This window comes from Brassica rapa, chromosome A08, assembly GCF_000309985.2.
Source record: "Brassica rapa cultivar Chiifu-401-42 chromosome A08, CAAS_Brap_v3.01, whole genome shotgun sequence".
Taxonomy (NCBI): Eukaryota; Viridiplantae; Streptophyta; class Magnoliopsida; order Brassicales; family Brassicaceae; genus Brassica; species Brassica rapa.
The window spans coordinates 8,976,431-8,997,674 of NC_024802.2; the positions used below are offsets into that span (position 1 = coordinate 8,976,431).

Consider the following 21,244-nt stretch of genomic DNA (forward strand, 5'->3'; position numbering starts at 1 on the left):
TCGGTTTATATGGTATATACCAAAACCAAACCATATTATCTATTTCGGTTCGGTTCGGTTCGGTACGGTTCGGTTTTACCATATTGAACAGCCCTACATTTTAGAGATTAATACAAAGGAAATTAGACTTATAACCATCAAAAAAATTATAATTAAGTAACTAACTAGAAAATAAATTGACCATAAAATTTAACATATTTTCTGAAATATATACCAAAGTACCCTTGAAAATAATCGGATGATTTCTTCTCTTTACCTTTTTCTCTCATCTTCTCTTATAAATGCAATAAACACATAAATCTATCTATCATTTACTTTATAGTTTAAGATTTACATAGAAAAGACCATCTATTTTATACTATTTATAGAAAATCTGTACTATTATTTTGTAAATGGAATACCAAAAGCTTTTCATCATTGTTTCTCTTTCTGTGAAGTTGCGATTCCAGTTTCTTCTTCTCAGTTTAAGCCGGTAGTCTGAACAATCGAAAACAATAAATCGCGGACTAGACTATATTTAGCAAGAAGATGTTTTGGTATAGTACAATTAAACTTTTTTTCTTATCACAAATGTTATATTCGTCAACGTATCTTTATGTACCTGCAATGCATAAGGCTAAAACAAAAAAAAATGTTATCCATTTAATTACGTTAAATCAAGAGAAAAAAACTAGGATAGCATCAAACCAAGTTTTTGTTCCCAAAGTAGCATTCAAGGTTCAAAGTCACAAAAATAAATTTCATTAAAGAGGTAAATATATACTTATAGCCTTTGAGTTAATTAATCCAAACCTTAGAGTTTAGAGTTAAGGGGTGAAGTTTTGAAATTAGGGTTTAAAATTTTATAAAAAATAAATACTAAAATAAAAAATAAAAATTTTAAAAGCAATTTCAAAAAGTATTTTTAAATTATAAAAGGAAAATTTGAAAAAAAAAATTTCAAAAAAAAATTATAAAAATTTCGAATCTGAAAACATATAATCTGAAACTATAAAAAAAATTTTTTTTTTTCATTTTTTTATTTTTATTTTATTTATTTTTGTTTGTTTATTTAATTTTAAACCAAATGTGTTAAGGATAATTTATCCTTTAATGAATGTCATTTTTGTGACTTTCTTCTTCAGCGTCATTTCTGAGACATACACTTCAGAAGGTACTATTATTGACAATTGCCCTTAATTCAAATCGATAGCTATATTCTTATTATTAATTCTAAAATTGGTTAGTTAGCAAATTAATCCTTAATAGTTAATAAAATACGATACAAGGATATATAAAAAAACTTATATCCGCTCGTGCCTCGTCACTGTCGTAATCAGATATCCCCTCTCTCTCTCTCTCCCTATTTTCTCTCCAGAAGAATGAATAACTGAGAGAAATAAAAAGAAACTAGTCTGTGAAAAGAGAGACATTTTTCTTTGTCTTCGATCGTCTCCGCTTCTCCTGTAATTCTTAGAATTTTGCTGTTAGTTTGATTCTCACTGGTCATGAATCGAGACGGACCCACCAGAGTTAATGCTCCGTAACGTGGAAAACATTTTCTTCTTCTTTACTGAGAAAATTTTCAAACTGTTTCGGTCGGTTGTTTGTTTCCTCCGTTGATATTAGTTTGGGGTCTCTTTAGAAAATAATTAAATTCTTTGGCTTTTCTCTTTCTATAGAAAATTGAATTTCTTTTTCATAATCAGATAAAAAAGCTTAAACCTTTAATCGTTGGTCTGTGTCTGTAAGTTGTTTTAAGGGGTATTTTCGGTATTGATTTTTGCTCAGTTAGGTCGTTTTTTTTGTACGAAAATTTGTGTTAATCGAATTCAAAGCCGAGTCAATTTTCAGTTTTTTTTTTCTTTTTTTTTTCTGGGGGGTAAAGATCTGGGCTTGAGAATATATAGATTTAAGGTTCTGGGTTTATATCAAAAAAGGGTTTTTGTGTGGTTTATACAGAATCAAAGATAAAAGAATTTAATTTAATTTTATTGAGAAAGCCAAAATGGCGGCAAGAGGAGTAGAAGGATCAACGGGTGGTGAGATAAGTGAAGAGAGTGATGAGAGAGGAAGCATGTGGGATTTGGACCAGCAACTTGATCAGCCTATGGATGAAGAAGCTGGTCGCCTCAGAAACATGTACAAAGAAAAGGTTCCAATTTTTTTTGGTTGATTGTTAGCTTCCCTGCATTGCTCTTTTGACTGAAGAAATAAAGTTTTGTTTTTTTCTCTTCTCTAATTGCAGAAATTCTCAGCGTTTCTGCTTCTGCAGCTTTCATTTCAGAGTCTAGGCGTTGTGTATGGAGACTTAGGAACCTCTCCTCTATATGTTTTCTACAATACATTTCCCCACGGGATCAAAGACCCTGAAGACATCATTGGAGCTCTCTCCCTAATCATTTACTCCCTCACACTCATCCCTCTCCTCAAATACGTTTTCGTTGTCTGCAAAGCCAACGACAATGGTCAAGGTGGAACATTCGCCCTCTATTCTTTGCTCTGTAGACACGCCAAAGTGAACACTATCCCCAACCAACACCGTACAGACGAAGAGCTTACAACTTACAGCCGCACCACGTTTCATGAACAGTCTTTTGCAGCGCAGACCAAGAGATGGTTAGAGAAAAACGCCTCTAGGAAAAACTCTCTACTCATTCTCGTACTCGTTGGTACCTGCATGGTCATCGGCGATGGGATCCTTACTCCTGCCATTTCTGGTAAAATGCAATCATACATTTTAACCTTCTACAGAGAGAAAGTAGTTCATTGGTTGTCTTTGTTAAATTGTGTTACAGTTCTATCTGCTGCGGGTGGGCTCAGAGTAAACCTGCCTCATATAAACAATGGTGTTGTTGTTGTTGTGGCGGTAGTGATATTAGTGAGTTTGTTTAGTGTACAGCACTATGGAACAGACAGGGTCGGGTGGCTTTTCGCGCCTGTTGTGTTTCTATGGTTTCTCTTTATAGCAAGTATCGGTATGTACAACGTCTGTAAACATGACCCAAGCGTTTTGAAAGCTTTCTCCCCTGTTTATATCTATCGTTATTTCAAAAGAGGAGGTCAAGATCGTTGGACATCCCTTGGAGGCATCATGCTTAGTATCACAGGTGAGTAGCTATCTTCTTATATGATTACACCCTTTCTTTGGTTTTACTCATTGGGTTCTTGTTATAAATTTCTCAGGGATTGAAGCTCTCTTTGCGGATCTATCTCACTTTCCAGTCTCAGCAGTGCAGATTGCATTCACTGTAATTGTTTTCCCTTGCCTTCTCTTGGCGTATAGCGGACAAGCTGCTTACCTTAGGAAGTATCCACATCATGTGGAAGACGCCTTTTATCAATCCATTCCAAGTCTGTATTATATCTTTTCATTTTAATATCAAATGGATATCTCTGGAGAGTAGTAAGTTAACATGACTATGTTTGGTTGCAGAGAGTGTGTATTGGCCAATGTTTGTGATTGCGACCTTTGCTGCAATAGTTGCAAGCCAAGCCACAATATCAGCGACCTTCTCGTTGATCAAGCAAGCTCTCGCCCACGGATGCTTCCCTAGAGTTAAAGTGGTGCACACTTCAAGGAAGTTTCTCGGTCAGATCTATGTTCCAGACATCAACTGGATCCTCATGATCCTTTGCATAACAGTCACAGCTGGATTCAAGAACCAGAACCAGATAGGAAACGCGTACGGGACAGCTGTTGTGATCGTCATGCTGGTCACAACCCTTCTCATGATGCTGATCATGATACTCGTCTGGCGATGCCACTGGGTTCTAGTCCTCCTGTTCACCTTTCTGTCGCTTGTAGTGGAGTGCACTTACTTCTCAGCTGTGCTCTTCAAGGTTAACCAAGGCGGGTGGGTCCCTCTCGTCATCGCGGCTGCCTTTCTCATCATCATGTACGTCTGGCATTACGGAACGCTCAAGAGGTATGAGTTTGAGATGCATAGCAAAGTCTCCATGGCTTGGATTCTCGGTCTCGGACCTAGCCTTGGTCTTGTCCGTGTTCCCGGGGTTGGTCTTGTTTACACCGAGTTAGCTAGCGGTGTCCCTCACATCTTCTCTCACTTCATCACGAACTTGCCGGCCATTCACTCCGTTGTGGTGTTTGTCTGCGTCAAGAACCTTCCTGTCTACACCGTCCCCGAGGAAGAACGGTTCCTTGTGAAGAGAATCGGACCGAAGAGCTTCCACATGTTCCGCTGCGTGGCGAGGTATGGATACAGAGACTTGCATAAGAAAGACGACAACTTTGAGAAACGGCTCTTTGAAAGCCTCTTCCTTTTCATCCGCCTTGAGTCCATGATGGAAGGCTGCTCTGACTCTGACGATTACAGCATCTGTGCAAGCCAACAACCACAGCCGCACAGAGACGGGAACGAGAGTAGGAACTTGGAGACTTTTGATACGTTTGATTCTGTAGAGTCTGTTATGGCACCTCTTGGGGTAACCAAACGGACGAGCCACACGGTGACTGGGTCGAGCCAGATGAGTGGAGGAGGGGACGAGCTGGAGTTTATAAATGGGTGCAGAGACGCAGGAGTGGTGCACATAATGGGGAACACAGTGATTAGAGCCAGGAGGGAAGCGAGGTTCTACAAGAGAATAGCCATTGATTATGTGTATGCGTTTCTTAGGAAGATTTGTAGAGAGAATAGTGCTATCTTCAATGTTCCTCAGGAAAGCCTTTTGAATGTTGGACAGATTTTTTATGTGTAATGGTGTTTGAGACATGATTTGATTGTATGTTGCTTGAAGCTGTGGTGAATTGACCATTTAATATAAAACCAGTGGGAGTCTGGTTACACCTTATAAATCACATTCCATTTTGTTTCTTTGTGAACTCCCATCAAGAATAAATTACATAAACACTCGAATCCATCATAGTGTGGTGTGGTAGCATCAATTCAACATAGATTAAGAAGATTGAGTCTAAGCTCGAAATTTTTTAAAAAAGAATAACTTATATAAAAAATATAAAAAACGCTTATACCTTCAAATAAAATAATCAAATCTAGAATTAAAATCAAAGCTCGAAATTTTGAAAATAAAAATAAAAAACTAAAGAGAAGTATGAAAGAAAATGTTTCCACTCTTCCATGTTCAGTGTTCATCAAAGTCATGCTTCGTCGAGTGAAATTCTGTTCGTTTATAAATAAGAAAAAATTGTGAAGAACTTTTTCTAGTTATTATCCATCAGATTTATAACCTTCACTTCAATTTAATCAATGCTAAAAAAAAGCAAAATGATTAAAAGAAGAAGACTAAGAAAATAAAAAGCCTCAGTTACGATGAATTGTTATTTAATTAAATTTATTGTTATTTAATTAAATTTTAAGTGTTTTTCAAATTATGATTCTTTATTACTATAAAAATATGGTAATAATTATTAATAAAAGAATAACTTATATAAAAAATATATTTTTCATGTGACGTTATAAAATATGTACATATTTACATGTTTCTATATTTGATCGGTTTTGTTCGGTTTATTCGGTTTTAATCGGTTATAAACCAAACTATATCCAAATCTTACGGTTTTTATAAAATCATATCCATTCGGTTTATATGGTATATACAAAACCACACCATATTGTCTATTTCGGTTCGGTTCGGTTTGGTATGGTTCGGTTTTACCATATTGGACAGGTCTAGTTTTCCTCTCACTTGGTTAGCTTTCTGTGGTGACTGATGAGAACTAACAGAACACATTAGGTTTCTAACCTAAAATCATTCAAAATCCACTTATTTTTTCAGTGAGCAATCTGTATATTTAAACAAAAAATACTACTAAAGAAGTTGTGTTCAGTGTTCACTAACTAAGCAATTCATTAGCTTGTTAAACTTCAGTAAATATAAAGAAAAAGTACGTCTTATATATGGTATAGAAGAAATAACAAAAGGACATAACTAGAACTCATGTGTGTGGCAAGAGCTATCAAAGCTCTTATCATTCGTGACATACATGAAAAGAAAACTACAATTCATCTTTTAAGCAGTTGGGGGACTTTTATGTCTATAGGCAGAAGCAATTCCCCAAAAGATTCCAAAACGAACGAGGATTCAACTTGGCCTCCTCGTTTTTCAACTCAGCTTTGAGACCAGACTTGGCAAGCTCGAGTTTCTTGACCTCTTGTTTGAGTTCCACGATCCGAGCTTCACAAGCATCACGTTTCTTCCTCTCTACGTAAGCTTCACGTTTCTTCACCTCGAGATTTGGCCGCAACCATTCGACGTTCAAACCGGCTTCCGTCAGATAAGCCAATTTATCCGAAGTTCTTCTTAATTCAGCATCAGAGAGCGTTCGCTGGTGGCGAAGTTTCCGGATGATATAGGAGATATCGCTCATGAGATCATATGCCCTGGTCTCTGACTTCTGAGATTTAAAACCGATGGCAGTTTCTGGGTGTTCCTTAATAATCCACTTGACTAAATCCTGATCCCACCACACTATTCCGTATTCGTTGTTGACTTCGGTCGTCCTTTGCGAGTTTGATTTCGGAAGCAGAAGAAGCATCATAATAGCAGCACTCATGGTGAGATGAGATCTTTATAAAAATATTGTTTTCAACAGTTTTTATTCCTGATATGCTTTCTATTGGTATCGCGCGCCTTCTCTTTATATAGGCAGCTAAAGACCGACAATACTTTGAAATCTATAAGATTAAAATTCGAATCTTATTGGTGAATCTTTTTATATTTCGTTTTGATATATAGAGGACTCGATAATTAAATTTAAGTGTTTTTACTTTTTAGTCAAAGATAATCATAGATATTTATTGATTTTTTTTGTATTTCCTTTTGATTTTTGAGGTATAGAGTTAATTAGAAAAATAATTAGCCTTCATTTTTCTTTTCTTCTGTTTGATTATTACATCTGTGTATTGAGATTTGCTCACTTACGAGACCAACAGATCACCACGGTTAGCTTGGATGACAAGTAAAGCATGTGACCGAACCCACCAGTTTTTAGATAAGATCCCAGACAAGGAGACAAGATGTGAGAGTGATCAGAACAGGAGCATGAGTACTTCTCGATCGAGCTTTATGATTCTGTACATTTCTCTCCAGATAATACAAAGCTGAGCCAACAAGACGACAATGCCGAGTCAAGGTTGCGTATGAGACAATAAAGCCCACTTCTTGATCTGAGCTCTGGCAAAATTCTTGGAAAAAAATATACGACACTTTCAACTGATTTATTTTTTTTACAAATTTTTCTGATTTAAATTTACAGTGATAAATATAACCGTAAGTTTATTATTGTCAAGGTTTTGTTTCTAATGGACTTTTTCACTAATGGATTTTTGTAACTATAACAATGGATTAAACCTATTCCATTCTTTGTACAATATTATAGAACATGTAATTTATTCACAAATAATAAACGTACGTAAAGATTATTATTATTATATGTACTCTTGACCTTCGTCGAGCTTTGGTGTCCTCTCAACGTATAAGTTTTGAATTTTCAATTTTTTGAAATTTATTCTTATTTTTTCTCTATTTTAATTTGATCTTATTTATTTTTAAATTTTTAGTTATTTTTTATTTAATTTTCTAAATCTTTATTTATTTTTCTTACTTTTTTAATTTATGAGTTTTTTGTTAAATTTTTTGATTTTTATTAATTTTTTTGTTTATTTATTAATTAAATAATTATTTTTTTAAAAAAAAAATTGTTTTTAACCTGTTCAACCGGTCATTTTTCTTGTTTGGAGGTTTTTTATGATAAAATGTCACTTTGAAGGTTAAAAGTGTTAGTGAAAAAACTTCTAAAGTTTAAAGTGTTAGTAAGTGACACTTTCAAACTTTTTATGCGATTTTCCCGATATAAATTCAACATCTCCGACGAATTATAATTAATCAATCTGGTTAAGGAATTTCCTTTGTTAAAAACGGAAAAAGGAAACTGGAGACGACATGTGGTATGCGGAGATCGTTGGTATATTGTACAACAAATATGTTCAGGTAGTGAATAATCTACGTTTGACGAATTAATTAAAAGCCAAACCTGAATATGAAAACTATATAGCAAACAAAAACGCAAAAAGGAACTTCTAGTGGTTTATATTCCTTTTCCTAGTAAGAAAACAAATACAATCTCTCTAACAAAGTAGTATAAATATAGGTCATTACTCACCTTCACAGATTCAATCCAACAAAGCATCCTAACACTCGAACATCTCCAAAAGATTAGTTTCGGTACAATGGTAATGTCCGATAATAGTCCGTTCTCCATGTCGACCATGTTCAATGCTTTACAACAAATCCACCTCTCAAATACGCGCTTAAAAAGGCTCTTTAACCTAATGACTAGTTGTGAAGGCGTGGGACAGTTTAAGGATCTGATCTCAACGTTTGACCAAAGTCAGCTTCAGAAGATGGCGTCGTTGCTGACGTCAGACTCCGAGTACTTCATGGAGGTCGTCAGAAACAAGTACGGGTCAAGACGCGTGCAGAAGCTCCTCGGAGTATCAGTTGACGTGGACGCGTTATTCTACGATGCTATCTTGCAACGCTTCTTCGACATCATGACCGACAAGTACGCATCCTACGTGGCGATTCGAGCTGTGGTCGTTTTCGACCAGGTGAAGAAACATGTGATGTACAAGCACGTTCTCCACTACGCGCTCGACATAGCGCGTTACCAATACGGCTGCGTCGCGCTCAACGAGGTTATAATCGACGCGGATGATCCTTTATACAGGAACCGGTTACTAGACGTAGTCGCGCGCAACGCTCTCTTCCTAAGCAACGATCTTTGGGGGAACTTTGTTGTCCAACACGTGCTTAAACTGTATGACTTGCGTTGCACGCACAACGTGGCGGTTAGTCTTCGTGGCCACTGCGTTGATCTGTCGTTTAAGAAGTATGGAAGCTACATCGTGGAGAAGCTCTTGGAGGCTGAGGTGTCGATGGGTATGGTGGTTGTGGAGCTTTTGAAGTGCGATGGAGATAGGCAGAGCCGGGCCTAGGCTTTTCAAGGCCACAAGCCCAAACAGAAAAATGGCTGGAAAAAAAGATTTTGCACACAACAGTATTCGAACCCAGGTCTCCCTCAAAAACTCTGGTACATGATGACCACTAGACTATAGACAGTTTTAACAAAAATGTGGCCGGTTAGTTACTTAATAAAATAGCGGCCGGAAGCATGGGCTTCTTTCGCTTGGGCCCAGGGCCGGCTCTGGAGATAGGTTGATGAGGCTGGCGAGGAGTGAGATTGGGAATTTCGTGGTGCTCAAGGCACTGGAAGTCACGCAAAAGATGAATAGGGTTGATTTGTTTTGGGATCTGGTGCAGAAGCTGATGCCTCTTCGCCACCTTTTGCTTAGGTCTCACGGAAGCAACATTGCAAACATCTTGGAGTCATGTTCCATAGCTAATAGGTGTTCAAATTAAAAGTTTTCGATTGTGTTATGGTTGATTATAGAATTCTGGTTTAAAGTAGATTGTGATTTTTTGTGCAAGGATCCTGATTTAATTCAAAAAAATAGATTTTTCTCAGTAAAATAATTGAAATAAAAAAAGTGATGGAAGACAACGATTGCATGCAGTAATTCAACATTATACAATTTTCAGAAGTATTCATGATAAATTTGTGTTAACAAAAAAAAAAGTTTCATGATAAATTTGTAGGACAGACGGGCATAAATATAGTTCAACTGTTCAACAGTAATATTTCGATTTCTTTTCTCTTTTTATATATGTTTTTGCTATAACAATATGATTTTGTATAAAATTATGTTTGAGAAAGAAAAAATTTGTCTTAGAACTAAATTGAATTACGGTTTTGAATAGGAAAACAAATAAGAAGCGGCGACACAACTTCTATCTCTGTTACCAGTGGACTTGGACACTTACATGCATCAACAAGGCAACCAAACATCAATATCTTCAGCTCCTGCAATAGAGAAAACAACGGTCAAAATACTATCAAACCCCGTGGATAGACTAACATAACACTTTATAAGATAAAAGTTTACCTTAGAGTTAAAAAATGCTCTTGGTGAAATTATGTTGGGGCCATGCATCTTCACTCAATAGCATTGGAAGCAGTTTTTGATGATTCTTCCAGCAACTTGGGACCAACCAGAGCAAATCCAACAAAGCAGAAAACCTCTCTTAATGCCAGAATTACATCCCATATGTTCTCTTATACACATCTCCCGGACTTGGAAGCCGAAAATTCGGTTCTTCATATCCGTTGTTGTATAGGCTCCCATTGAATCCCAACCGTTCATTCCTAAGAAGCTCGGCCATGCCTAGAGAGTTCACACTTTGGCCTTCATTCCACTTATCCCAGTGACCATTAGACAACACTGGATTTGCAGATGGTTGTTGTCTTGGGTGCTGTGAGAAAAGAGATAAATTACTTCCATGTGCCTGATGGTCCATTAACCTTGAGCTAAATCCGTAAGTTTCTGCAAGTGAAGGAGATAAGTTTCTGAGATCATGATGAAACCCATTGACTTGTTGTTGTGCAGCAGACAGAGACTGATGTCTCAACATTTGGAGTCCTGTCTCGTTCCCATAAGAATTCATTTGTGATGAGAAACTTGATCTCATATCCAAGTCTGCATTTACCATCCCTCTTCCAACCGCTAGAATAGCAGGATCCGCGAACTCTATATCACTCGCACCACTCGGATTCCCAACTGGAGGCTGTACTTGATATGTATTCCTCAACATGGCAGCAGAGTCAAGAAAACGAGTTCCTAAGATACAAGGAAGCATGAGAGTTTTAGTCTGTATATGTAGCGTCAGTCGCACACTAAGCCCATAAAACAGAGGTAAAGAACTACCTGGTGCCGTATCTGAAGATAGGCCCACTCTTTCATGTGAAGAGAAGCCAGGAGGAGGTAACCTGCTGGGGGCAGAGAATCCTGGAGGAGCAGAAACTTGAGGTCGTGTAACTGCTACAGAACAACAGAAAAAGTATGAGAAAAAGATTCAATCCAATCAAGAAAAAAAGGAAATTCATCAACGATAAATACTAACCAGGAGTCTTGTACGATGAAAATAAAGGACTAGCAGAAACATTATCTAATCCACCGGAATAGTTTGAAGCAAATCCATTTAGATTCCCGAGATTACCCCGATAAATATCTCGGGTCACTACAGACTCTTGAATAGGCCTCTCTCTTGAAAACTGCCCATAAATGCTATGGTTCTCCCTGTCAAATGCTTGATTACTAGATTCTTGTGCAAAAGAAAATCTGGACTGGCTGTTATGTTGCTTCAGGAGGTTCGAAGGTTTCACAGGACTGGATCGCTGATCAACTTTACCGAGTAACTCCGCCAAATTGTGGGGTGAAGTTAAGGATTCATCCCAAGGATCAAAGTCGAGTGACAAAATGTTTGAGATTATTTCATCCTCTGCACTGCGAACTTTGTTCCTGCCTTCATTAGCAAACAGAGAGTGCTCCACAGTGAACATGGATTGCTCACCAAACCCATTTGGAAGATGCAATCTATTGCTGCTGCCTCTGTCCGAAGGGAACCTCAAGTTTGAACCGTTTACACTTGAAGGTTCGCAAGGTAGGGAAGAACGAGCAGCCAAATGATTTGCATCCGAATTGGAACTTGAAGAACTAGACAAAAACCGCGAGTGGGTAACATCCTCTTCACGGTGATGCCTTTGGCTATCAAATGATGAGATATTATCTTCCACATCCAATTTTGAGCTGACTGGCATTTGGGATTGCAAATCTAATCTCCAATCCCACTCTGGCCTTGTGCAGGGAACCCCAGTCTCTGATGGAAAAGATTTTTCATCAGTGTCTATAGAGCTGTCCATCTTACATTGCTCTAGCTCTGGCAACTTTGATACTTCATGATCAGATTGTCTATTAGAATCTTGATCACAATCACTACTAATCGCAATATCAGGACGGTCATCTCTGAGCGATCGTCCTGCTCGTTCGCTACGTAGCGACCGAGCTCAAGCCAAGGCTCGGTCGCTACGTAGCGACCGAGCGCTCGTCCCGCTCGGTCGCTACGTAGCGACCGAGCGATCGTCCCGCTCGGTCGCTACGTAGCGATCGAGCTCGACCAAGCTTGGTCGCTACGTAGCGACCGAGCTCAAGCCAAAGCTCGGTCGCTACGTAGCGACCGAGCGCTCGTCCCGCTCGGTCGCTACGAAGCAACCGGGCTCGAGCCAAAATTCGGTCGCTGTGTAGCGATTGAACCTTTCCGAACATCGATACGACACCAGTTCTTGCATTCTCGTCAAACCTTCGAATGCTATCTCCCGAAGACCGTAGCAAGCTCAGTCCATGTTTCCCGCCATTCTAATTCATCGATCAAACTTAGCGGATTAGAAACCGCGGAAAACTCGTAGTAAACGTGTCGAGTCGGAAGATGGCCCAAAGGGACCTAAAACACGACTCGAGGCCCATCCTATGATTTTCCTAACCAAAAGCCCGTAAACCACAGCATGGTTTACGCTTGGGCCACAAGGAAGGATAAATGTCAAGTTTCCGCGGATAAATACGGAAGTTTTGAAGATAATTGTGAAGATCGGGAAAAATGGAATATCTCCATTTTTATGCTATGACGGCTTAAGGGCAGAAGAGTAAAAGCGTAAACCGACCTTGGAGCTAGTATATAAGGAGTCCTAGGCGAGGAGCAAGAGGAGGGAACTTTTTCAGAGCAAACTTAGCACTTAGAGCAATTTAGGCATTTTTCCGTTTTTGTTATTTCGAGCTGCGACTCAATTAGGTTTAGCCGTCTTAGGGTTACTAGAACTAGGAATCTCGCCGACAGCTCTCGAGCCCAGGTTTATACCTTGTTGTAAACGCTCATACGCAGATTCGGAATAAGATCTTCTTTGCTCTCTTTTTCGAGTTCTTATTTTTATCATTGTTATTCTCGTGTTCTGATTGCTTGACGTGTGGTAATTAGCAGATATCCGGGTCCTCTGAGAAATTAGGGTTTTCCTAGTTTCCTTATTTAAACGGAAATCGACAGTGCGAATTTCGGTTCCCACAGATCTGAAATCCGGGCGCTGCTCTTGCTGGGTTTTTGGGATGGGAACTTTAGGAAAGGCACTTTCGAGGCGAGGAACGTTACGAGAGATCAGGGTGTGCCAAAGGAGTTGGAACTGCAGTGAAGTGTTCGATATGAACCGTTTTATGCTTCGCCTCCACAATTGTCATCTCAAGTACTATGTTCAGACTTTCCTAAACCCATATATGTTGTTCTGTACATAAAGCTTATTATCTTTAGTCCTAAGTTTCTTTCTCTTGATTCAAATATATGCTGAGTTCTTCGTTTACATGGGCGTTGTTTGCAGATGGTTAATTCACATATGCCGTCTTACATCGTTGCGATTCCGATCTGCGCTGCTATACAGTTAGTTTGAAAAATTATGCGTAGTGAACACAGGAAGATTAATCTTGAAAAATATTGTGGTTATAGTTTCTTCTTCTTATTTTGCAAAATTGGATTCTGTGATATCATGTTAGTACCTAAGATAGCTGTTTGTGTACGTTTAGTCACTATTAGGTCTACCTTTGAGTTTAACTTTTTATTAGAAAAGAGTTTGTCAAATGCAGCTGGGGATTGCAGTTTATGTATTGAATGTTACATATGATGATTTTGAAGGATCATTCTTGCAGGAAGCCATCAATATTGCTGCTAAACTTTGGGTTCTTAAATGCCTTATTTATGACTTATGAGATAAGTGACTCATTTTATGTCTGATTCTTTTTCTGACTTGGTTGCGTAACGTATAAGGTTATGAGCCCATCATCGCCTACTGACAAGCTTCTTCTGGTACAATCTCTGAGGAGAAGTGGCCATGTTGTTGCAGCCACCGAAGAGGGGACAAATGATGGTCCTGCGTTGCATGAGGTATAAATTTTTTGAACTTTGCATTTACTGAAAGTTTCTCTTTACCAAGTGTCTTTCTCATTGTTTTTAAACTTCTTGAGTGGATTTGCACCATATATTGGTCTTCCAATGGGAATAGCTGGAACAGAAGTATTAAAAGAGAGTTTATCAACATGACGATTTCTTTTGTTTCAGGCCATCAAACGTATAGTTCTTTGCGAGTAAAGTGAAGAAGATTCTTATGCTTGGAGGAGCTTTCTTTGCGTTACGGAAAGTCAATCTCACAGATGAAGCAAATGTCCAACACCGCAAAACCTCTTCTTGAATCTTTACAAATGATTAAGAAATGCAGGTTTCATGTTTTGTGGGTTTTTTCTTATTGTGACGTGGAAGTAGCTGCTGTTTTGTTGACGTAAGAATCTGTATCACCACCCAACTTAAACTAACAGGTGAGTAGAACTTCCTTATTCAATCTCTTCTTTAAACATTTTCGATGTCACATTGTAAATTTGTAATCCGCTGAAAGCAAGTCTCTTTACTTAGACAGCTTATCGTTGCGTGACTCCAAGGAAAACAAGCGAGATTGTTGAGTGACATGAAAATTCTACTGAGACTGGCATGTTAAATCTGACGTTTATGGTAAAGCAAGAAATAATTTTGTGGCATATGAGATTTTGACGTGGCATATATAGCAGTCCGGTATTTATAAGGAGGATGCACATGGTTTGCGCCTATCTTCCTAACATTTGTTATGATTTTTCTTAAATTGTGAAATAATCTAATATCAGTTACACTTTCTCTATAGAAAATACAATTATTCGCTTATCTTACTGCAATTTTTTAGGTGAATTTATTAGAGAATAGTATCACACAATCCTTTTTCTTTGTCATACTCATATGTCGTTTTTGTTAACACTACTTTTTGTTGATAATAAATTACTGTTGTTAATGATGCCGGTTTTTTTCTTAAAGAAAGGTCTATATCTCATCTGGTTTTGTTCCATATAAACTTGAAATTAGGTAAACTTCTTATGAGGTACTTATTTATGAAGAAGAGTCAGGTCTTTGTGTTTAGTAAATTGCATAGGGTGTGGTTTGTATGATATATCAAGTTCTAGAGGGTGAATTGCGTACAAAAATGTTTATTTTGGTTTGGGTCTAATTTGTAATGTTGTTTCTGATCATAAACCAGTTTGAGAAAATAGTATTTGTCGGTTTGTCGTATTCGTATGGTAAATATATTTTTACGGTTCTTTCGGTTTGCAAATAAAAATAATTGTAGTTTTTTTAAGTGTACTTCTGTGTTCATCTAACAATTCAGGATCCAAAACAACTAACATCAATTGACTGTTTAGAAACTTATTTATACTTTAGAAAAATCACATACACGTCACTAATTTCAATATTTTTATTTTCATATAATGGGGACTATACGACACCAACTAAATTGAGAACTTTAGAAATAAAATCACAATGATGTTAAAAAGTGTCTAAAAACGATTAAACTCTGTACTCATTTATTTAGTGTTCTCTTTTATTTGTCAAAAGATAGTTTTTAGAATAAAAAAGTAAATTCTTTCAAATAGAGAAAGATCAACTAATAAAATATATCTTAAAACATTTCGAGTTCTAAATCATAAATATAAAAAAAATTAATGAAAAGTAATCTCTCATATATATATATATAAAGGTTTATTTTGAAATTCGTAAGATATAATAAAAGATGTAACACTATCAATTAAAAAATACAGTAAAAACACGACCAATAACATATGTCAATAAATATTATAATTTTGACAAATTGTTTTCCACTTAAATTCGTAGTACACAAATTATGATATTTGTTTTTGCCATAAAAGAGAAAGAAATTTCATACTTTTTGTACTACTGAGTTAAATTGAAAACAATTTGTTGAAAATAAGTAGCATTCATCCTTTCGTACTAACATGAATGCCCACTAGGCTCAGAATGAGGTATTTTTAATCCCAATCAACAGAATACAATTAATTTCTACAAGAAACAATACAATTATTTACAAAACATAATTAGTAAAACACTCAAAATTAATGAAAATTTCACTATAAATTGAAAATTGAATATAAACTGAAACAAACATATATTATAAAACATCAATTGGTGTTACATAATATATTATAAGTGTTATTTATGAAATTATTAAAACTATTAATATATTACTTCAAATATAAATTTTATAATTTTATCACATTACAGTTGATTTAGCTTGGAAGTGGGTGTATTAATTTATTATCATGAGAAAATTGGTTAGTGAAATAATATTAAAATCTGATACTCTTAGAAACAAAAAAAATTACTTATTTTCACTTTAGATTTTCTTCAACTATATAAAATAGAAATAAAAATCAAATTGGAAAAATATAAATCATTACATTTTCCATTTATTTAATTTAAAATTTTTGTGTTCGGTAGCAAAAACATTGTTAGTTGTTTTTTTTTTCAAATCAAAACAACAAAGTTTAATACATTAAAATTTGATCTTAAAATAAAAACATATTATATTTATTAGTTTCAATATAAAGTAAATTTTCAACTATTTTATAAAATTAAAATTATTTTAATAAAAATAGTTTTAGAGTAAAATCTCCCGCCCGTAGGATGGGACAACCCCTAGTGTGTTTAACAACCGGATTAAACGGATAAATATACAGATAGTGCAAATTTATTCATCCGATAGTTACATGAAATAATGTTTTCAAAAAATATAACATATTAATACATTATAGAATGATTTATATAACATTCAGTGTACTATATGTAAGAAAAGATATATATATATATATATATATATATATATATATATATATATATATATATATATATATATATATATATATATATATATATGTATATTTATTTTTATTTTTTTCTAGTTTACGTTTTATGTAGATTGGATGTAGAAACAACCAATCTCACGCTGTAACACTCATTAGTGATTCTTTGGTTCAATATCCAGTTAATTGTGTTTGTACCTAATTTTATCTTTGCTTAATATATGTATACAAACATTATCTCTAATAGTCTTAAATGTCAAAATAAATAATTTTTTATATCTCTATATTTTAAGAAAAAATTGTCTTACCTAAAATATTCTTTAACTTAAGAACTCATATATAATTTCAAAATAAGTTATAAAAATATATATGTATATATAATATGATTTCATAAAAAAAAAGGGAAAGTTCAAAAAATAGTAATATTACATTTAAAAATATTTTTAAATAACACAAAACATACTTTTGAAGTAATAAAATACTTTCATTATATCTATATTTTCTTAGATGAAAAATATAAATTTGTATAAATGTGATTTCATTAAAATAAATTTACACAAATAATCGTGATATTAGAAAAAGAAATAGTATTTCTTTTAAAACATAATTTTAAAAAATACAAAAAAATTCAAAGTAACAGAAATATTTTTATATATCTATCTATTTTCTTAGATGATTACATAAAATAATTAAGTAACATACAATGATATATGTTTAATTGATTAAAATAGTTTATAATTAGTATTATTGAAATATTTTATTTATTTTTCATGTATTTAGTAATTTAGTTGACTATAATATCTTTCAAAAGGTTTATTTTATTAGTATATTTTTTTATTATATATTTACTTATTCTAATTTTTTTTATTAAATGGTAGTATTACAATAGATGTTAAATGTAATATTTCTATTTTTTATATTGTATATTTACTTATTATCTATTTTTTATATTGTATATAGACTTAGTATTTATTTTTTCTTATATTGTAATGCCATGTGACATCTTTTGGGAGAAGTTTTTTTCGCTAATGCGGAAGTTTTATGGAGCCTCAAAAAGTCCATTTTATTAGTATAGATTTTTTAGAGAGATGTTTAATTTAGTTTTTTTTCATTTTTTCATTGTATATTTACTTATTGTTTATTTTTACTTATATTATATATGTACTTATTTTACCTTTCTTGATTTTATATCAAATAATAATATTATGAAAGATGTTTAATGTAATATTTGTATTTCTTATATTGTATGCTTATTTTATTATTTATATTTACATTTAAAAACATTTGGAAATGATAAAATTTAAACTTGTACATTTTTCAGATAGATGTTTAATGTAGTTTTTGCACTTCTTATATTGTGTATTTACTTATTATTTATTTTTTCTTATATTGTATAATTACTTATTTTGATTGTTTTGCTTTTATATCAAATTTTAATATTACAATAGATGTTTAATGAAATATTTATATTTCTTATATTGTATATTTACTTATTATTTATTTTTTATACATATTTCAGATAGATGTTTAATGTATTTTTTTCTATTTCTTATATTGTATATTTATTTTTCTTATATTTATTTATTCTTATATTATAATTGATGTTTAATAGCATATTTTATTTCTTATATTTTATATTTACTTATTATATATTTTACTATATATTTTCAGATAGATGTTTAATTTAGTTTTTCTATTTCTTATATTATATTTATTATTTTTCTTATATTAAATATATAATTATTCTAATTTGTTTGCTCTATATCAAACGATAATATTACGTTAGTTTTATTTTTTATATTGTATATTTACTTTTTATTTATTTATTGATTTTTATAATAACGCCACATGGTATCTTTCTGGAGAAGTTTTTTTGGACGCTTCATGAAATTTCAAAATGTTCATTTTATTAGTATATATGTGTTTAATAATGCTTTGAATCTATTGGACCTTAATATTTTGGGGCCCATTAATGCTAGGGTTTTTAAGACACAAGAAAACACTATATATATATTGTGTCTTTTCTAAATTTATGTAGCAGCCGTAATAGAGAGAAAATCAGGTATGTTCTTCTTGTAGATAGATTTTCTTGTAGACAGATCTTTGAAATTCCAAAGTATTATTTTTTCTCGTGGAAATAGCCAATTGGTGAACCACATTAAATTTCTTTATTTTTTTTCTGTTCATCTAATGTGTTATTCTGTTTATTCTCACATTAATGATGGCTAGCTTTAGGGCCACCATCAACAGTCTAAATTTACAGCAGGTAAAACAGATGATGTGGCAACTTCAAGCAAAGTGGAGGGAGTTTAAATGGGCTGTTTCTCTACTGCTTTTGACAGTTCTGCTGTATGTAGTTGTCTACCATTCGGCATCACTTGTTCCAAACTTTCCTGCGTCTGTGGCGCCAGTGGTGGCAGAGAAACAAGAAATTAACAACATTGATAGCGTTAGTAATCTATTCAGCTATGTAAATCATACTATATGAATACTTGAGTATTACATCTCATTTTTCCTTTTTATCACGGGACATATACATAATATAAGATTTATCCTAAGGGTAGGTAGTACAATACATAAAGTTATAAATTTACTATTCAATTGAAATGATAATTTAGCATTTTAACCAGTCATCAGAAAATAATAAGAGCATATATATATATATATATGATATAAGTTAGTAGTTCAACAAACCATATCTATTACAATATATTTGTTTTATTTGGTTGATAGATTGAGGCAGAAGATATGATAAATTTGGAGGGAATCTTGAAGGAAGCATCGATGAAGGACAAGAAGACGGTAATAATGACATTGATGAACCAGGCCTGGGCGGAGCCAAATTCGACGTTCGATGTGTTTCTTGAGAGCTTTCGAATAGGCAATGGGACTAGTAAGCTACTCCCCCACATCGTGGTGATGTGTTTGGACGATAAAGCCTACTCACGGTGCTTGGATGTCTTGCCTCGCCGTTGCATCTTGCTAAGGACTGCCGGAGTTGATTTCTCCGTCGAGAACCGGTACATGGTAGGAGATTATGTCAAGATGATGTGGCGTCGAATCAAGTTCTTGGGTTCTTTGCTTAAGCTTGGATATAACTTCCTCTTCACGGTACCTCTCTAATTAAGATTGCATTTTTAATTTAGAGGTGGACTTTCTGGTAATTAAGTTTGATCTGTTTGATAAAGTCAGTTTGAAAATCTATGAATTATAAGTTTCAGATTTGAGTAGATTTGTTAACATATCCGCAGGGTTTTGGATGAGAAAAAAAAATATGTCAACATATGATAGATAATTTTAAAATATAAATAAATATTTGCACAAAACACAAAGCAGGTTTGGGTTTGATTTAAAGAATTTTACTTTGGTTTAACTGGATTCAACTTGATCGCTCTAACAATTTATCTTCAAGCTGAATTACTTTTGAAAATTTTAACATAGTTTTCCAAATGTTTGTTATGATATAGGACATGGATACAATTTGGCTCCGTGATCCATTTCCTCGATTAGTTGCGGATGTCGATTTTCAGGCTGCTTGCAATCTATTTTTCAACGGAAATTTCAGCGACAGGCAGCACAATGAAGTCAATGGCGGATTCAAATTCGTCACGGCGAATCACAGAACAATCAAGTTATACAAATATTGGTATAAGTCCAGACTAAGGTTCCCTGGCAAACACGATCAAGACGTGCTTAACTATATCAGAAGCGATCAATACATAAACAAAATCGGGCTCGACATGAGGTTTATAGATACAGTCGATGTTGGTAGTTTCTGCCAACCAAACTGGGATATTACCAAAGTCAGCGTACTGCATGGGAATTGTTGCATTGGACAGAGTAACAAGGTCAAGGATTTGAGACAATTTCTTGAAGATTGGACAATATTTTTTGGCAATGGAAACTGGAAAAGAAGTTTTCGACAGCCGATGAATTGCCGGAGAAGTGTGGGATGGAGGCCTCCTAGAAAGCACAAAAGGAGGGGTTAATGCAGTTTTTATATATGTTGTTGAAAGGCTAAAGAAAATAGTCAAATAAGGGAAAACAAAAAGAAAGATCTATGCTTTCAAATTCTTACTAATAATAACTAGGTTAAACTTAAAAAAGCAAAAAAAAAAAAACAATAAACCGTTTCCCGGCGAGAGAATGTTAAATCACCGGTGACCACGTGTTAGGGATATCTGAATGTCGTCGGATTCAAGCTCAGCTCACTTAGCAACGCTGGAACACCATGCTACCACCTGACCGCTAGCACATGGTTAACTTAAATAAACAAGATTGAAAAGCAAAGCAAAATAGTCCCCATGTCTTAGTATGTTTGTTTTTCGCACTGTACGTAATGTGTATTTTTTATTAAATATCTTTAACAGCATTCTTTATGTAAACTTTCATCAGAGATCTCATATGGATGGCGGAGTGTACATGAGTGATCTGCGTAACTGCGTTCAAAACATAGTAGACTGGTCATGGACATGTCCATATAAGAGCTCGAACGGACTAGTCCAATTTTGTTCCGAACAAAAGGCGAGATGAATTGGTTAGTCAGTTAGAGGCCTAAGTATGTTAGGAAGTTAGACAAAAAATCGATTTACAAACAAATCATTAATGTCTAAACAAAA

The 21,244-nt window shown here is 34.5% G+C and overlaps 5 protein-coding genes and 1 long non-coding RNA gene across 8 annotated transcripts; 4 read left to right on the top strand and 2 right to left on the bottom strand.

The window, feature by feature from the left end:
• The first annotated feature begins 1,276 nt into the window (after positions 1 to 1,276).
• LOC103833830 (potassium transporter 10) lies at positions 1,277 to 4,800 on the top strand. Of its 2 annotated transcripts, XM_009109888.3 has the most exons (5): positions 1,284 to 2,134; positions 2,228 to 2,699; positions 2,778 to 3,089; positions 3,166 to 3,333; positions 3,416 to 4,800. In XM_009109888.3, the coding sequence occupies exons 1-5, from the start codon at positions 1,988 to 1,990 to the stop codon at positions 4,696 to 4,698; spliced, it is 2,382 nt and encodes a 793-aa protein (XP_009108136.1). In that variant the 5' UTR covers positions 1,284 to 1,987; the 3' UTR covers positions 4,699 to 4,800. The 2 variants fall into 2 exon arrangements, with proteins under 2 accessions (XP_018509458.1, XP_009108136.1); XM_018653942.2 differs by having other exon boundaries at positions 1,277 to 2,134; positions 2,228 to 3,089.
• Positions 4,801 to 5,995: 1,195 nt separating this feature from the next.
• Positions 5,996 to 6,514, bottom strand: LOC103833833 (MATH domain and coiled-coil domain-containing protein At3g58270-like). Its single transcript, XM_033278044.1, has one exon. The coding sequence runs from the start codon at positions 6,512 to 6,514 to the stop codon at positions 5,996 to 5,998; it is 519 nt and encodes a 172-aa protein (XP_033133935.1).
• Positions 6,515 to 8,136: 1,622 nt separating this feature from the next.
• Positions 8,137 to 9,729, top strand: LOC103856583 (pumilio homolog 18). The gene is made up of 2 exons (XM_033277310.1): positions 8,137 to 8,941; positions 9,177 to 9,729. The coding sequence occupies exons 1-2, from the start codon at positions 8,190 to 8,192 to the stop codon at positions 9,379 to 9,381; spliced, it is 957 nt and encodes a 318-aa protein (XP_033133201.1). The 5' UTR covers positions 8,137 to 8,189; the 3' UTR covers positions 9,382 to 9,729.
• Positions 9,730 to 10,116: 387 nt separating this feature from the next.
• Positions 10,117 to 11,779, bottom strand: LOC103833848. Its single transcript, XM_033278045.1, has 3 exons — positions 10,981 to 11,779; positions 10,785 to 10,898; positions 10,117 to 10,697 (listed from the first exon to the last, which is right to left on the bottom strand). The coding sequence occupies exons 1-3, from the start codon at positions 11,777 to 11,779 to the stop codon at positions 10,117 to 10,119; spliced, it is 1,494 nt and encodes a 497-aa protein (XP_033133936.1).
• Positions 11,780 to 12,782: 1,003 nt separating this feature from the next.
• On the top strand, positions 12,783 to 15,610 carry LOC103833834. 2 transcript variants are annotated; one of them, XR_004450503.1, is made up of 4 exons: positions 12,783 to 13,144; positions 13,277 to 13,836; positions 14,011 to 14,264; positions 14,359 to 15,610. It is a non-coding gene; the product is annotated as an uncharacterized LOC103833834 (long non-coding RNA). The 2 variants fall into 2 exon arrangements; XR_004450502.1 differs by having other exon boundaries at positions 12,791 to 13,836.
• A 3,020-nt stretch (positions 15,611 to 18,630) lies between these two features.
• On the top strand, positions 18,631 to 20,741 carry LOC103833835 (uncharacterized protein At4g15970). Its single transcript, XM_009109892.3, has 4 exons — positions 18,631 to 18,687; positions 18,855 to 19,074; positions 19,359 to 19,736; positions 20,093 to 20,741. The coding sequence occupies exons 2-4, from the start codon at positions 18,901 to 18,903 to the stop codon at positions 20,612 to 20,614; spliced, it is 1,074 nt and encodes a 357-aa protein (XP_009108140.1). The 5' UTR covers positions 18,631 to 18,687; positions 18,855 to 18,900; the 3' UTR covers positions 20,615 to 20,741.
• The last annotated feature ends 503 nt before the right edge of the window (positions 20,742 to 21,244 follow it).

What these genes read in the sequence shown, in the direction of transcription:
- LOC103833830 (XM_018653942.2), top strand. Translation starts at nt 1,988, where the DNA reads ATGGCGGCAAGAGGAGTAGAAGGATCAACGGGTGGTGAGATAAGTGAA. An exon ending in CATCATGCTTAGTATCACAG is followed by an intron (nt 3,090 to 3,165) that starts GTGAGTAGCTAT and finishes TAAATTTCTCAG; the next exon opens with GGATTGAAGCTCTCTTTGCG. An exon ending in CTTTTATCAATCCATTCCAA is followed by an intron (nt 3,334 to 3,415) that starts GTCTGTATTATA and finishes GTTTGGTTGCAG; the next exon opens with AGAGTGTGTATTGGCCAATG.
- LOC103833833 (XM_033278044.1), bottom strand. Translation starts at nt 6,514, where the DNA reads ATGAGTGCTGCTATTATGATGCTTCTTCTGCTTCCGAAATCAAACTCG.
- LOC103856583 (XM_033277310.1), top strand. Translation starts at nt 8,190, where the DNA reads ATGGTAATGTCCGATAATAGTCCGTTCTCCATGTCGACCATGTTCAAT. An exon ending in TTGAAGTGCGATGGAGATAG is followed by an intron (nt 8,942 to 9,176) that starts GCAGAGCCGGGC and finishes CTCTGGAGATAG; the next exon opens with GTTGATGAGGCTGGCGAGGA.
- LOC103833848 (XM_033278045.1), bottom strand. Translation starts at nt 11,779, where the DNA reads ATGGACAGCTCTATAGACACTGATGAAAAATCTTTTCCATCAGAGACT. An exon ending in TTCATCGTACAAGACTCCTG is followed by an intron (nt 10,899 to 10,980) that starts GTTAGTATTTAT and finishes GTTGTTCTGTAG; the next exon opens with CAGTTACACGACCTCAAGTT. An exon ending in ATCTTCAGATACGGCACCAG is followed by an intron (nt 10,698 to 10,784) that starts GTAGTTCTTTAC and finishes CTTGTATCTTAG; the next exon opens with GAACTCGTTTTCTTGACTCT.
- LOC103833835 (XM_009109892.3), top strand. Translation starts at nt 18,901, where the DNA reads ATGATGTGGCAACTTCAAGCAAAGTGGAGGGAGTTTAAATGGGCTGTT. An exon ending in AAATTAACAACATTGATAGC is followed by an intron (nt 19,075 to 19,358) that starts GTTAGTAATCTA and finishes TTTGGTTGATAG; the next exon opens with ATTGAGGCAGAAGATATGAT. An exon ending in GATATAACTTCCTCTTCACG is followed by an intron (nt 19,737 to 20,092) that starts GTACCTCTCTAA and finishes GTTATGATATAG; the next exon opens with GACATGGATACAATTTGGCT.